The sequence below is a fragment of the Mauremys reevesii genome, linkage group 2, assembly GCF_016161935.1.
Source record: "Mauremys reevesii isolate NIE-2019 linkage group 2, ASM1616193v1, whole genome shotgun sequence".
NCBI classification, from domain to species: Eukaryota; Metazoa; Chordata; order Testudines; family Geoemydidae; genus Mauremys; species Mauremys reevesii.
This window is the reverse complement of record NC_052624.1, coordinates 90017314-90033266: the sequence shown is the minus strand read 5'-3', so window position 1 is coordinate 90033266 and position 15953 is coordinate 90017314. Positions and strand designations below refer to the sequence as shown.

General features: G+C 42.6%; 1 protein-coding gene across 1 annotated transcript in view; it reads right to left on the bottom strand.

The window, feature by feature from the left end:
• EEPD1 (endonuclease/exonuclease/phosphatase family domain containing 1) overlaps positions 1-15953 on the bottom strand; it is an 87206-nt gene that overhangs the window by 38456 nt on the left and 32797 nt on the right. Inside the window, exon 2 of the mRNA XM_039526807.1 lies at positions 4616-4667. Within this exon, the coding sequence (XP_039382741.1) occupies positions 4616-4667 (52 nt within the window). The remainder of the gene's footprint in view (positions 1-4615; positions 4668-15953) is intronic.

Below are 15953 nucleotides of genomic sequence, written 5' to 3'. Positions count from 1 at the left end.
ATTGATATTACTGAACTCCAGAGAGGCTTTTTAAGGAGATTTTAAAAAACAAAACAAAACACATAGCAATCACCAGTGATGATGACAACCACATGCCAATGTCATCTAATTTAAATGCTGAAGTCCACTGAAATTAATGGGAGTTCCATTGACTTCAGTTGGCTTTAGATCAGACCCATAACATACACATGCCCTAAATGATGTTCTTTTGGGGGGAAAATAAATTTTAAAACTATGCAAGGGCCTCTGTATGGCCTTGGAACTACCATACAATCCACAGAACCGTGTCTGCTTCAGGATTTGACTAGTCCAGTCAACCGCAAAAAGTGGATCTGCATTGCAGTGAGTGTGGCAAAACATGTCTTACTTGGAAAATGGAGCTCTGAAGCATCTTTAACACAGAGAGTATACCAGCATTTCACTGTTAACACACAGAGGGCCAGAGGGCCAGCTGGTGTCTGAAGCTGGGCTAATTTACACCAATTGAGGATCTGGCCCAGATTTATTTATTTTTTTACTAGTGGCATCTTTGTTTTTGGAGGGGTAGGTTTGTCTTTTCACCATCATGAGAATGTGTGTGTGAAGTTTGTTTGCTTTATAAACAGAGGTAGAAAAGTTCCAGGGAGGTTTCTTCCTGCATGTTCTGTTGGCTTCAAAGCATCAGTGCGCACAGCACAGTAATTTTGGCGTATTTGCTGTGCATAGCAAAATGCTCATGGGTTTGAACATAAAAACAGGAGCTGGGCTGGAATGTCACCTGGCTGGCTGTGCAGTTCAATCTTCTGACTACCTAAACAGATTTCTTCTTAAACTATAAGGAGCAGATTTCCCTTAAGGGGATATTTTTTCTCCCTATATTTATTTAACATGAACTGGCCAAGAGTTACTCATCTTTAATTAGGGACTGTATACAATTACAGTTGTAATATTTAAAATTTAGATAAGGTAGCTAGTACACATGCCTAAGCGGTGGTGATATCCATGTGATACACTGGAGAGCTATGTGATACCTTGGATTTATCACATACCTTTAAACAGCTCACATGTGTTCTGCCAGCTAACCAGTCTCCTCCAGGGTTTCATTCAAAGTTCAAATCCTCTAAGCACTTTTGCCAATCATGAGCAATGCAACCATCAACAATTCATTTTGTTAAATCCTTTCTACCACACCCAATCATCTCATGATTTCCCCATATGTGCCTGTATATGACAAAAGATAGAAGCGCTTTTCAAAACAAAGGACTGTGAGTTCTACAGTTTATACGGCCAAATAAGCAGCACTGTTGTGACAGATGAGGTTAAGCTGAGGCCGAATAAGGGAGAAACAGACAGATTTGGAGGTTTAAGATATGACAAAATGTTTCTTATAGCTAGAACTTACTAAGGATCCAGTAAAGCACTTAAGCACATGCTTAACTTTAAGCATGTGAATTCTACTTGAGTCAATGAGACTACTTACATGCTTAAAGTTAGACATGAGCCAAAGTGTTCTGATGGACTGGGGCCAAAAGGAAAACAAATGGGCTTGCCTTAAGAGTCTCTCTCTGTCTGGATTTGAGTTGTAGTAGGGGCTCACTGGGGGAAATTCTTGGTTAAGGACTCGCTCTTCTTATATGACACAATGACAGGGCAATGTTCCATTGAAAACAACAATTCTTCTACTGATTTCAATAGGAGCAGGCTATGGCCCATATTCCTCCTAGAGTCCAATTTTATAATTCTCACTCACATTCAGTATCATTTACTTGTGTCAACAGTCCCATTGAAGTCAAGTGAAAAAACTGCTACCTAGTGTGAGTAAGGGTTGCAATACTTAGCCAACTTGCTCTAGCTAAATCCAGATAATTTCACCTCCTGGCTGGGTTCCCAAGTAATCCTTAAAATTCAAGCAGACCCTTGTGGCAGATTTTTTGGCTTAAAAGGGCATTGTCAGGCCAAATTTGGCCAGTTTCTAAAATTAAACTGCTACAAACCCTCAGAACAGTGTAAATGTTTCCATTATTATTATTTAATTCTAATAACAGGTTTGTTTGTTTTTAATAAAAAACAAATATTTCTTCACACTGTACGAAGCCCCATATGTTGCAGCACTGTTCTAGTCTATGAGTACCTGAAAGTAAAACTGACCAATCTATTTATTGTCCAAGCTGGGAAAAATGCAAAAAGTAAATGAACATAAGTAAAGATGAGATTAAAAAAAAAACAAACCCAACTTTTGCTCTTGAAAAATCAAAATATAAAGGTAAATAATTTAAATATACAGTTAGATCTTTATCTTGCTCTTTTTCTTGTGTTTAAAGGAGTGCGTGTCAAAACCTGACATACTGAATCAGGCTATCACAGGCTGTTTTGATTCTACCACCATCAAGGAGATGCTATGTTCATAGCTTGAGAAACTGCTAACTCCTACCCCCGCTCTGAGAGTCAAGGCAGTGCTGCCAGCCCCTCACTTTCATGAGCATCTCCCCAAAATCCAGATAAACTTTTTTAAAAGACACAAAACCCTGTTAATAGTTATTGCCTGATCAGTTGTTTTCCCATATCTAGGCCTTGATTCTGCAAAGACCTATGCACATGTTTAACTTTACACACTTCCATGAGACTTTGCCTTCAGTGGGATTACTCCACCATATGCAAACTTAAGCATGTGCACAGGTCTCTGTCGGACTGAGGGGGAGCTCTTTCTTCTTTTCCTCCTCCTCCACAGATGTTCACATAAAACCTTTGTAAGTATATTATATCTCACCCTTCTTTTAAAAATCAACACAGGATTCTGTATGAAGAAATGAAAAATTGGTCTTCTGAAGTTAAAGAAAATATATTAGTGAATACCCAATAAGATGACATGACAAAGGCCAGAAAACGTATTAAAGGAAAAACACCTTTGTTCTTAAACTCAGCTAGCTTAAAAAAAAACATCCAAGCACCTTTAGATACAAGAAATCTAAGGTGTACAGATTAGTAAAAGATATTTAGTATTTTGTTTTATTTCTACAACACTATAGGATTAAATAGTGATTTAAAAGACAACATGAGTTGCATATTCCACAGAGGAACTCACAGAGATCACTATTCTAGTGATGTGTGCTTAAAAAAAAAAAACATTAAAAAGAGAAGGATGGGGAGTGCAAAATGTTCCTGTACGTATATAAGACCACACTGTTATTTTCCAGGGGGATAAATTGGCCTTTTTAATTCTTTAAGCCTGGCATAGTATCAAAGCAGATATAAAATAGTCACAGAGCTCAATTTAGAAACATCATTTTTCTTATGTTGAGCTTTTATGAAGAGCTTCCTGCAAAGCTACAAACAATGGTCTGTTCGGCAGTCACACCACACTGAGGTCACCCTTTCTTGCAAGGTCTTGTTTAAGGAGGCATATTGCCAAAAGGTAAACAGAGGTCTGCCAAAGACATGTGGAATTAAAAGTCCACTGACCCTCAAAGAGGGACCCTAGTAGATCCACCACCAGAAACAACAACAGCAACAAAAACATCATATGCTTGTTTGTTATATATATAATGGGTGGGTGGGTGGGTGTATAAAAAGAAAGAAGGATCAGATATTTGATGCCCTTAACCAAAAATCTTGTTCTTAGTCTACTGAAGCCAATGACTTAAAGAGGTGTGGTTAAGGCCCTTTGTGAAACTCACCCTGTGCAAAAACAAAGCTCAAGACACAGACACAACTTGTGCTGGCCCTCTGCACGCAATACCAAGGGTTGTTCCTGTTGTTCAGGACTGAGGTAGTTCTCTACACACATTCATTCTATATCTCCTAGTATTTCTAGAATATTGATCCTAGGAAATGAATGCAGGGCAGGCTATAGCAGCTGCAAATTGAGTGGACAACAAATAGGATGTCTGGTTCTCCATGGAACAGATTAGTATTTTTGAAAGATCTGAAGCTGGAGTGATTATAAATACATGATTTTTATGATTTACATAAAAAGCCTAGCTCTGTTGTGTATGGCTCCTTAAATCTCCTCACTCAGATCTCAAGTGGCCTGTTTGTGGTACATTCTTGGCCTTGTCTCAATAGGAAATTTATGCTACAAATTTTCCTTCATTGCCACCAGAACAGCTTCACTGTTGGGATCACTAGTGTAGACTGGATGCCGGCAACTGCTGTTGTCTGAAACGCCATGTTTCGTAGACTTGTTCTGAGTAGCCAAATTGTTGGAGGCCTCTCTACAACAGTGCTCCCACCTCTGCATAAAGCCACTTTTGCCCTGGCCAGGCCCCTCAGGCTCCAAAGGGATGTAGCACAGAATTAGGGCCTTCCTGACCTCTTTGGACATTTCTCACTCTTTTTGCAAACCATGTACTTCAACTAGCTACTAGGAAAGTTGCTTTGGAAATGCTCCTACAAACAGATTAGAGAGAGAGATTTCTTTTCAAATCCTGCTATAAAGTACAAAAGCCTCCGGAGAATACAATTGATCTGCAACAAACGTTGTCCCTCTGACTCTATGTATTGTGAAGCTGAAAAGAAGTCCGACTTGTTTATGTTTTATGCTATTTGATTTCACATGAAGTTTGGAAACCCTGCTGACATTAAAAGATTTGAGTTTGAATACATTTTATTGTTGTTGTATAAAAGGTTAAAAAAATACCTTTTCCAAAGCATCTCTATCGAACAGCTCCTGCACTGCCAAGAGCTTGATGCTGTAAGAGAGAAACACAAAAATGAATCATTTAATGGCAAACATTTCCAAAGCACTAGTTATACTAGGATTGAAATCTTGCTCTTGTTTTTTTTTCTTTCAGAGGGTTTCAAATGCCTGTTGAATGATGCAGCATGCAGGAGTCCTACAATAAATCATGGGACAGGCACTGTTACGTGCTTTGCTTGATCTGATATAGCTGTTCCACATAGACTTTTTGGTTCCTAAATTAGTAAGCATATTCAAATTCGCTGTATAAGAGTAGTCACACTGATCATCCCTTTTGCACAGTTTAAAACAACACAAAGATCTTTTGAAAACAAATACTGAAGAAGTATTTAACATAACAGTCATTTTTCTATCCAAACGTTTACATCTCTGCAGTTGCTCTTTAACCAGTTTTGTTCTTCGACATCGACAATTTACCAATTTCCATGGTATCCATCACTGGATATTTGGGACACTATACAAAAGTTACAATATTTAAGACAGAACTGGACTCAAGGCATTGGGGGGAGGGGGGGACAAGTTACATACACACACCTGCCTAAAGAAAACTGTCCGGAAAGAAGTACACCGGACACTCGCTAGAACGTGTGTCTATATAGCATGAATTCGCATACAACGCGGTCGTGGCCATGGATCCCAAATTTAATTACTTTAATTGCAATTCATTTTAACGCAGTCCCCGCTATAATGCAGTCCCTGCGTTAACGCAGTGCTGCGCATGGATCCCCAATATGATTTACCTCTTTTCTATTCAAAGCCTTATTCCTTTACCATTACATAAAACTCTTCTTTATTTAACCTATCACTGATGGCCCATAAAGGGCTACATCTTGCTCACCCTATGCCAATGACTTCAATGGGACTGTATGTAAGACAAGCAGTATTTGCCTTATAAGACAAATAAAAGATGCGAAGTCATCACTAGGTGAAGGCATGCACTGAGGTCCCATATCTACACTGGCATCATCATCATCTTAATCAGGATGGAATACATTATATGGAAATTACCCCACTATCCGTTTGCTGCAGTCAGTGGTCAAACCATATGCCTTTTTAGTACAAATTCCTATCCCATTCTAATTCCTGTTGTATGTTTACTGACTTTTTTTTTTTCACTCTCAGCCTGATATGCACAAAATCCAGGGGATTAACTCAAGGTTCACGGGAAACACACTCTCATTTTTCATCCAGATAATTAAGCAAAGACTATGGTCAAGCTCTAACATAAATGGGCATCAACTTCAAAGGAGCTATGCTGATTTACACCACAAGAGGATTGGGCCCTGTTTGATCTTTCATGAGAGAAGAGATTATAAACTACACAAGCGCCTTTTAGCTCAGTTTACCACAATTCCCCTTCAATTGGTTCTGAACACAGTTGGCTGGTTAGTGGAAGGTAAAGCTACGTTAAACATTAAAAAACCCACTATACTTGATGCTAGGAGGAAGCTAGTTTAGGGCCAGATCCCATGTGGTACTGAGCAATCATCCTCATCTCCAGTGGGAGCAGGGAGCCCTTAGTCTGTATGTATTTCAGTTTTGTAGTCTTGACTGTGGTTTTGAAAATAATTTAGCACGATTTGGACTCATCCACAATGATCAGGCAACTTAGCTCAACATCAGTCTAGCAGGAAACGGGGCTGAAAGAGTGTGTTAAAATCCAGGTCTTTCTGTATTTCCCCACCCCAGTCCTCTGCCCTAGATCAGAAGCCCCTCCCCCACCCAAGCTCCCTCCCGCACCCCAAAGCCCACACCCCAGTCAGAGCCTGCACTCAACCCGGAGCCCCCTCTGGCACCCCAACCCCCAGCTCCACCCCAGAGCCCAGACCCCAGTCAGAGCCTGCACCCCAACCCCCTGCCCCAACCCGGAGCCCCCTCCCGCACGCCAAACCCCTCAGCCCCATCCCGCACCCCCTCTACCACCCCGACCCCGTCCCAGTCCTGAGTCCCTCCAGCATCCCAAACCCATCATTCTTGGCCCTACCTAAGCCCACCCCCCCAGCCTGAGCCTACACCCCCTCCAACACTCCAACCCCCTGTCCCAGCCCGGAGCCCACTGCTGCAACCTGAACCCCTCATTTCTGGCCCTATCCTAAGCCTGGTGAAAATAAGCGAGTGAGTGAAGGGTGGGGAAGAGCAAGTGATAGAGGGAGGGGGAATGGAGTGAGTGGGGGCGGGGCCTCGAAGAAGGGGCAGTGCCTCAGGGAAGGGTCAGGGGAAGGGTGTTCGGTTTTGTACAATTACAAAGTTGGCAAGTCTAATGTCGGGGCATTATCCTACCTGTAGAGAAGTAGAAATCTTGGCCACTCCAGGGCCTGTCTATACTAGAGAATTTAGAAAAAAATCCACTGCATAGTACCCTCAGTTCAGCTGCATTTCTAATCAAACTGATAGGCGCTCTGGTGCAGATAAGGCTCTATGGTTTCCGGTGTCTTTACAAGTGAAAAAATTAGTATAACAGTGAGGAATCAGGTATCGTTTCCCCCTCCTTTTTTTTGCAAACTTCAAGTCCAAAAACCCATTTTATACCAAACTCACCTCCGAAGGAACCCTAAATACTGTTTTATATACATTACTTATAAAGAATGCTGGCCATTTTACATTTTGGACTCAATTCAAACTTGTTTGGGTAGCAGGTGCAAACTTTGCACCCACTGTACCAGCAGGGTCATTGGAGAAGTCAAAATCATTGTTTGCACTTTTTCCTGCTCATGGGGTTTTACCAGTAGACATCGGGTATAACATACAGTCAAGGCTCCATGGACTGAAGGCTAGCCAGAGTATGCAATAAATCAGTAGCTTCAGACACGCCACCTAGCAGAAATGTGTGTCTACTTAGGGATTGCAATAATTGACTGCAGGTCTCCTGGCAGAACAAGAACATTCTCCGCCAGCAGCATTTTGCATTATGCTGATATTGCCACTCCAGTTATCATGATTTCTTTCCAGTCTTAGAGCCAGCCACTTAACAGATTGTCCATGTGACCCTGAGGAAGCTCCACTTTTCACCAGTATACCCATGTATTTGTATCGCAGCAGGGAATGCTGCTCACAGCCACTGCTGAAATGACTCACTGATTCTGGACAGCCACAACAGTATATTTAAGGCTTAAAAACTGATTTACTTCTGAGGCCATGCTAGGAACTGATGCATAAGTCTGCCAGAGGAAGCCATTTGCAGTGTACAGCCAAAAGTTTTATTGTCCTACAAACCCCTGGAACTATGCTGCATACTCTTGACTGGCATCTTATTTATTAACTCCAGATATAAAGCACTCCTGTAACAGAAGCTGGCATGACACAAGGTTAAATCAAGCCCTTTTCACTACATTTCCATGCCTTCCACCAGGGCCGGCTCCAGACCCCAGCGCGGCAAGCATGCGCGTGGGGCGGCATTTGCCGGCAGGGGCGGCAGGCGGGTCCGGTGGACCTCCCGCAGTCCTGCCTGCGGCAGGTCCACCGGAACCCCGGGAGCAGCGGACCTGCCGCAGCGATGACTGCGGAGGGGACACTCTGCCCGCGGCTCCAGTGGACCTCCCGCAGGCATGACTGCGGAAGCTCCACGGGAGCCGCGGGACCAGCGAACCCTCCGCAGCTGCGGGAAGTCCAGCCAAGCCGTGCGACCAGCGGACCCTCCGCAGTCATGCCCGCGGGAGGTCCGCTGCTCCCGGGGTTCCGGTGCACCTCCCGTGCATGACTGCTTGGGGCGGCCAAATTCGTAGAGCCGCCCCTGCCTTCCACTAAGAATAGTCATGTTCTCAACCAGTGGTTCTCAAACTTTTGTACTGGTGACCCCCTTCACACAGCAAGCCTCTGAGTGCGACCCCCCCCCCAATTAATTAAAAACGCTTTTTTATATATTTAACACCATTATAAATGCTGGAAACAAAGCAGAGTTTGGGGTGGACGCTGACAGCTCGCAACCCCTGAGGTAATAACCTCGCGACCCCCTGAGGGGTCCCGATCCCCAGTTTGAGAACCCCTGTTCTAAACCCTAAATATACCTGCCTTCACTTTCTTGTATTTCAAGCTTTCATACCTCTCCAAATTTCATAATGACCAGGTATAGTGAAGTATAAAACAGTTTCAGGCAATGCTTTTTAGGTCTGCCAGGTCTATTGCTATCAGTACAAAGAGGGCTAGTGTCCTGATAAAGACAGTTCAGACACTAATATGCTTCCACCAAAGGCGTACATCAGAGAAAACATATAGCTCTAATGCACTGCTGCTGTAAGAGTAGGAGGAATGTAGATATCTACTATAATTTACTGAGTATGCTGTACAATAACATTCTAGTAGAGAGAGGTACTTAAGGAAAAGGCAATACTGAAATTAGAGAACCTTTCAATCTACTTATCGGAAAGCTCATAGCTGAGCAAATAAGCATTGAGCAAAGAATGCATTTCAATAAAAAATGCTTTTAAACCAGTGCAGACCCACTGCCTCTTGTTTTTCTTATTTTCTGTCCCTAATGCTATTTATTTATTTAATTTTTAAAATGTGCTTGTGAATTCCAAGGTTGTGAAAGAAGTTGGTACTGACACCCTGGTTCTTTATTTATTCACAGAACAAGTACAGCACTGGCAATGACAGTACAACCCTCCCCAGCCGGCACCATGATTACATCTTAATATTGGAGAAGCCACCTCTCTGGACAGGCAATGTGAACTCCGTCTCCACTGAACTCTTGGCCTCTCAGAGGTGACTGTCACCCAGGGCAATAATTAGATAGTGATTTTTTTCCAGTGATGTGCATCCACTGGGTGATGGATTGAGAACCATCAACTTTTATCTAGGCCACTAGGCAGTTGTCATAGTACAGTTATAACTGTGTCACTATATATATCTGGGCTGGATTTGAATTCCATGCTTAGTGGCTAGTTAAAGGTTTCCTATCCAGTTACCCACCCGCCCCGCACCATTGAGTGACGAATCACTAATATTCTAAGCTTGCACAGGATGAACGTGAGAGAGTTCATATGGAGGAATTCCTTTACATAAGTTCACTAGATGTTCAGTGCGATCAGGCAGACAAACGAAGTGGTTCAGTAAAAAGATCAGACTCAGATCCATACTGCCGATAATGCAAACTGTGATTTTGCCTTTCCCTGGCATATAATGCAGCACAAGATACTTAATACGCTAATTACTTTCATTATTTCTCTAGCTGCTTGCAACCTTCATAAAGCATTTAATTTCTGATCAGAAGCAACACGAACACTTAAGGTGGCGGCTGATTCTACCTATTTACTGGTTCATTTGTAAAAACACTATTTGTAGAGTTCAGTAGATAATTTGACCTTCCATGGCTGAAAGAGAGAGATGATAAGCCAAACTGTCATTACAATTGCCATTCTCACTATTGGTCCCTCTGTTATTGCATACTCTCTTCTACAATGTTATTCTGGTTCCTTGCTATACTAAAGCCCATTAGAATTCCTCCGACCTGCCATGTGTTCTTATTTAAAACTGAATGTACTCGATTAGACCAAAAGGGCGTTTACATGAAGAGAGGGATCAGTTTCCTTCATTCGATTGATTTATAGGGCTGCAATAGTCCTATTCAGCAGCCAAGGACCAACATGAAGCTTCTTTATTATAGAATTAAAAGAGACAACAGTTTTCTAGTCTCTTCTACAGCACCTCACTGTTTCCACTAAGGCTATGTCTGCACTGCAATAAAGACCCGCACTATTTCTGAGGCTCACCCAGATCAGCTGAATAGAGCTCGGACTGCAGGGCTAAAAATTGAAGTGTAGATGGTAAGCTCTGAGACCCCAAGGCGGGGTGGGTCTCAGAACCCAGGCTCAAACCCATGCTTGAACACCTACACTGCAATTTTTGGCCCCACAGCCCAAGCCAGAGTCAAATGACCTAGGCCTCTGAGACTCTGTGCTGAGGGGTTTTTATTGCGGTGTAGATGTACCCTAATATTGCACTGGGGATTTCTCCAGGGCAGTCAGTGTTGGTGAACTCAAACTTGAATCCTCACCATATCAAGGTTCATTTCTTGGGGAAGACGTCAAAGATACTGCCTTTGCTCCTTCTCACTGGGCAGTGTCTCTCACTGGGTGGACTACAATCCACTAGCTGGGGAGTTCTTTAATAGGCCATTTCCTTCTATTCCTTCCAAGTTAAAAAAAGGAAGCCCAAAAACATTTACCTGTGGCTCTTTGTGCACCTTCAGCTTGGAAATGTAGTGTCTTTACTGGGAGTTCAGTGCTTTTGAAAATCAGGTCACTTATTCAAGCACCTACATATGGACTTAGGAGTCCAATTTTAGGCACTTAATTTAAGAATTCTTGGCTTAAACCACCAATCCTGCAAACATTTAAGTGCCTTCACAACTCTATTCATGTAAAGTTATTCACGTGGTTATGTATTTGCAGGACTGGGGCATAGTTCAGGAAAGGGAACATAGCTCCTTGGTAATTAGGGGTAGAGCTGGGAGGTATGACTGTAGATACATGGTTCTGGGAGATCAGGTTTGAGGCACACTGTCAAGGCAACATGAAGAAGCTTGTGTTTCTGCTACCTGTGCCACAGCTATCTGTGCCACACTTGTTCTGTGAATACACAGAACATGATCAATCCCCAGGGATGTCAATCCAGCCATCATTAAACACATCATGCTTTTTTTTTCTAAAGCAGCCAACCTCAGTGTAACCTTGGAACAGTGTAACTTATTGGACAGCCAATAATGACTACCTCTTACTACTGCACTGATTGCAGTACAAGTCTGGTAAAGAGCAAGGATGATGTCCAATAATTTCTGCTTTCTACACCAGGCTATTTATTGGTCCATTTGGTATCCAGCAGCTAGATAAATTGATCTCAATTCACTCTGCAGTGCTATAAACCCTGGTTCAGTGATTAAGCTTCTCTAGAAGCCTCATACTTTCCACTAGTCAGCACACAAGCCTGACTAAAGTTAACAGACAGAAATGCCACTTGATTTCTCTTCTCTCTGGCTTATTTTGCAGTATAATGTACTTAGTCACCCTCACCTAAACATCATGGACATAATATAAAGCCATTCAACCACAAATAAGCTACATTAAGTAGTAGTAAAGGGTCCACCTTGATGCCACAAACTTCTCCCCATCACACAACACCCCCCCTAAACTACTCTGGAGGCAAGGCCCTGTAACTATGTTTCAGCCCAGGGTCTGTTATGGGATGTGATGGGAGTGGACAGCAGCAACTGCACACAGAGACATGACACACCAAGGACTGAACCAGGGATAAAAAATCCTACAACTTGAGTTAAAGAGCAACAGTTCTGTAGCTGGGGGCTGTATCACCTCATATAGACCATAGCACAGCGGGGGATCTGGAACGCACATTCCCCAGTGGGTTCTACAAGCACAGAGGAAGCGACTGAAACATTTTTTCTTTTCTTTTCCATTTCAATTATTACATGGCTCTTTGGTATCCTGTGCTGCCCTCCCAGTCCCCTACCTTCCCAACCCTTTACTTCAGGACTTCAGGCTACAGAGTCACAGACTGTATCTCTCGTTCTCCTGCTCCCTCCACAACTCTTATGTACAACAAACAAGGAGATTTAATTTTGCAGGGCTCAGAAACATTCTATTGTGGGCCTGATTCACATTGGATTAACTTCACTGATTTCAATGGAGCTGCAGCGCCATTAACTGGAATAACACAGGAATGAATCTTGTAGAAGATACACATGTGCATGCATGAACATAAAGATGGAGATATCAAGACTAAGAAGAGCAAACTTCTTCCAGACATTCCAAAAGTGAGTGAGAAATGCTCACAAAAATGTCTCAGAACTTTACTGGAAATCTAAAGCTACCCACTAATGGGCTGGAACGCTTCAAGAGACTTTGGGAATAGGGATCTCCCGTTAAGCCCATTTGGGACTGCAAATTCCCGAGTACTTTCCAAGGCAGGCAATATTCATGCTCCTCAGCAAATAACTCACTTCCTAAAGCAAATAATGGAGGACTCCAGGTCCAGCAATTGGTAAGGGAATGCTCATCAGTATGGGTGCTTCAGGAGCCAAGCTACTATGGAGTCCGAGGAAAAACAGAGAGATGAGGAGCCAGTGAGGAATCAGAGGACCAGAGGTTAAAATAAGGAAGGACACAGCTCCTCTTTCTCTGCTTAAAGCAGGTGAGCTCCCCCTCCTCTCCATGGCTTGGGAGAGCACTGCCCCCTATAGGCGCCTCTCCTCTCTGCCCAAAGGAAGACTCATCAGGCAGGGGAGAGTGAAGTGGGAGAAGCAGATGCCTGGCTAGGGAGTTTCTACAGGTTCTGGCCTTTCCTGCCAGGGACTGGAGCAGCAGCAGCACTTGAGAGAAAAGCACCTTATATTCTTTTCCTCTAAGGCAAGGCTGTCCGTCGGCCAGCTCTCCTAGCCCTCCAGAGGAAGAAGATCAGACACAAGGCTGACTCTACCATCTTTTGCCGCTCCAAGCAAAAAAAAAAAAAACCTGCTCGGACTGTGCCGCCCCAAGAATGGATGTTAAAATGAATGAAAACAATACAGATTCTCCGTCCTGGTCAAAATTGGGGCAGGGAGCTCTAGGGATGTGCAGTCAGAGCCAGCAGACATTTTTGTTTCCTAAGCCCTGGGCCTTCTTAGGGACATTTCTTCCCATGTCCTCATTCTCTTTTTCCTTCCTATGTCTGTTCACTACACACTGATGCAAAGCCATGGTACTGACACCTGTGATGATACTTACCAAAACTGATTAGCCTCTTCTCTGATCTAACTCTACTTTAATCATTACAGAGGGCATCCCAAGACCATCAGCAAATTTGCAGGTATACGGGATTTTTGCTGTGTAGGAGCAAACCTTTGTTCCCCTTTGATGCAGGTGGCACAAAAGTATAATATTGCATATCAGCAAATGGAAATGCTGATACCTATTCCCTTCTCTAACCAACATACATAAAAAGTCACCTTTAATGTCTTTGTTTTCAGTTCACAGTTGACAAATACCAATCCAAAAAATGCCACTAAGTCTATTCATATTAAATTACTCCTGAGGGAATTCTGTGTCACTGCGCAATGCAGAATTTCACAGAATTCCCTGTTTCCCCCATAGAATTTCTGGCCAAGCCTGGCGGGACTGGAGGCTGCATGCTCTTTGATGTTCATTCTCCCAGGGATTGGAGAGGGCCTGGGAGACCCAGCTCTGGCAAAGGGCGAGGAAGGGCAGGGCTGCACCACACCATGTCCCCTGGCAGGACAGTAAAGAAGATGGGGGGAGTAAAGGCTCTGGGGGAGCTGGTGTATGGGTCAGGGGCTGCCCCGCTGCTCAGCTTTGTGGGGAGGGGGGGCTGGTGTCTGGGGGCTGCCCCACAGTGGGGCTCTGGGGGGATAGGAATGCAGGGGTCTGGGCTCTGGGGGCCCCACACAGTCTCCTCTCCTCCATCACCCCACAACTGGAACTGGGTTGTTGTAGGGGGTTTCTTTAACTCTCTACTCCAGGGGGAATCTTTTTTGCTATTATTTGTATTGTTGACATACTTGTCGAAATAAATTACTAAAATAATTGAAACTGGAGTGATTATATTGTTATTTTGACAAATAAAATATACAGAATTTTAAAATTTTTGTGTGCAAAATTTTTAATTTTCGGTGCAGAATTTATGGGTTTTTTGGCACAGAATTCCCCCAGGAATAGTATTACACCCTTATAATAACAAAAAGGTGTCTTATTTGTCCCTACTATGCTACATATTGGCTTCCTATTACATTTAACTAACAACATTAACTCCTACTTAAAACTAGCTTACAGTATTTAGAATAGTTCTGTAATTAGGGAAAACATGCTGTGTATTATTTGTGGTATTAATATTTTTAACCTTCAGGGCACATGAATTTTCTCAGGTTTTTGTCAGATAGGATGGACTAGGAAAGGTGGTGTGTGTGCATATGTGTGCGTTTGATTTTTTATTGAGTCATTTACATTGGGTTTGGGCAAATCATTTAACTGACACTCAGTGATGAAAATCTGACTATGGGAAGAGAAAAGGCCAAGATTTAAAATAAAGATTAGAAGCTCATAGAATCAAAGGTGACTGAGTGGTTCCAAATATAGAACTATATTATACTGGCCTTTCACATTTGGCTCCCTTTCTTGGATCTTCTGAATCACTTCCCGCCCGGATTATATTTAGTAGCTCCAGAAACTGTACCTTTTCCAATTCAATCCTGCCTCACTGCACCAATGAAAGACTGACTAAACCCTTAATTAAATTATACTAAGGATGTTTTGGAAAGGGCATGTAAATGTGATCAATGTTTTGCCACCATTCCTTCATTTGTAATTATTATTTTTAATACAATTAATATTAAGGCAGTGTTGGGAATTAACTGGAGAATTAGTTCTGTGCTCTTGCAAAATGGCTTTAAACTTGAGAAATAATCAAATGTAATTTCAGGTTATTTGCCTCCCTGACTCCCAAGAATGCTTGAGCCATATGCAAATACCTCTTTCAATATTAAAATGCGCATCCTTCTCTCACCTACTCTCAAATTTTTAAGGCAATATTACTTGGACTCCATTGTCCTATTTGCACATTTGAATTTCTCAAAGAGAGATAGGCATGTGAGTTTAAAATCCTACAGAGGATACACTGGACTTCAGCACACTTGTTCAAACAGAGCTTCACAGAGCAATCGTGTTCTGGTGGTGTGACACATTATTTGGCAATGTCTGAATACCAGTAAATATTGGTCCAGTGTTATAGAAATAGGATAGAGTCATTGGTTACTGGCTGAATCAGCATACAGGACTTCAAAGTCTTTTATAAAATTGAACACTCCTCTCTTTGGTTGTGACAAAGAGACTGACCTTCAGACAGTGGGGCCTACTTTTAAGAGACTAATAGTTTGATGTGCCAGTTGCGTTTCACAGAAGAATCTTATTCATAAGACTTAGGACTGGTCTACTCTTAAAAATTAGATGGACCTAGCTATGTCACTCTAGGCTATGAAAAATTTCATGCCTTCTTGAGCACCATAGTTAGTCAACCTAACCCCAGTGTAGACACAGTTAAGTCGATGGAAGAATTCTTCCACTGACCTAGCTACTGCTTCTCGGAAAGACGGATTTACTACATTGAAAGAAAACTCCCTCCCATCAACATCAGAAGTGTCCACACTATGGTGCTACAATGGCACAACTGCAGTGCCATAGCTGTGCTGCTGTAATGTAGACATGGCCTAAGTGGCAAAACTGAAGCACTGAAATGGGGGAAAAGTGACTCTCTATTGTATATAAAGGAAAACACAAAT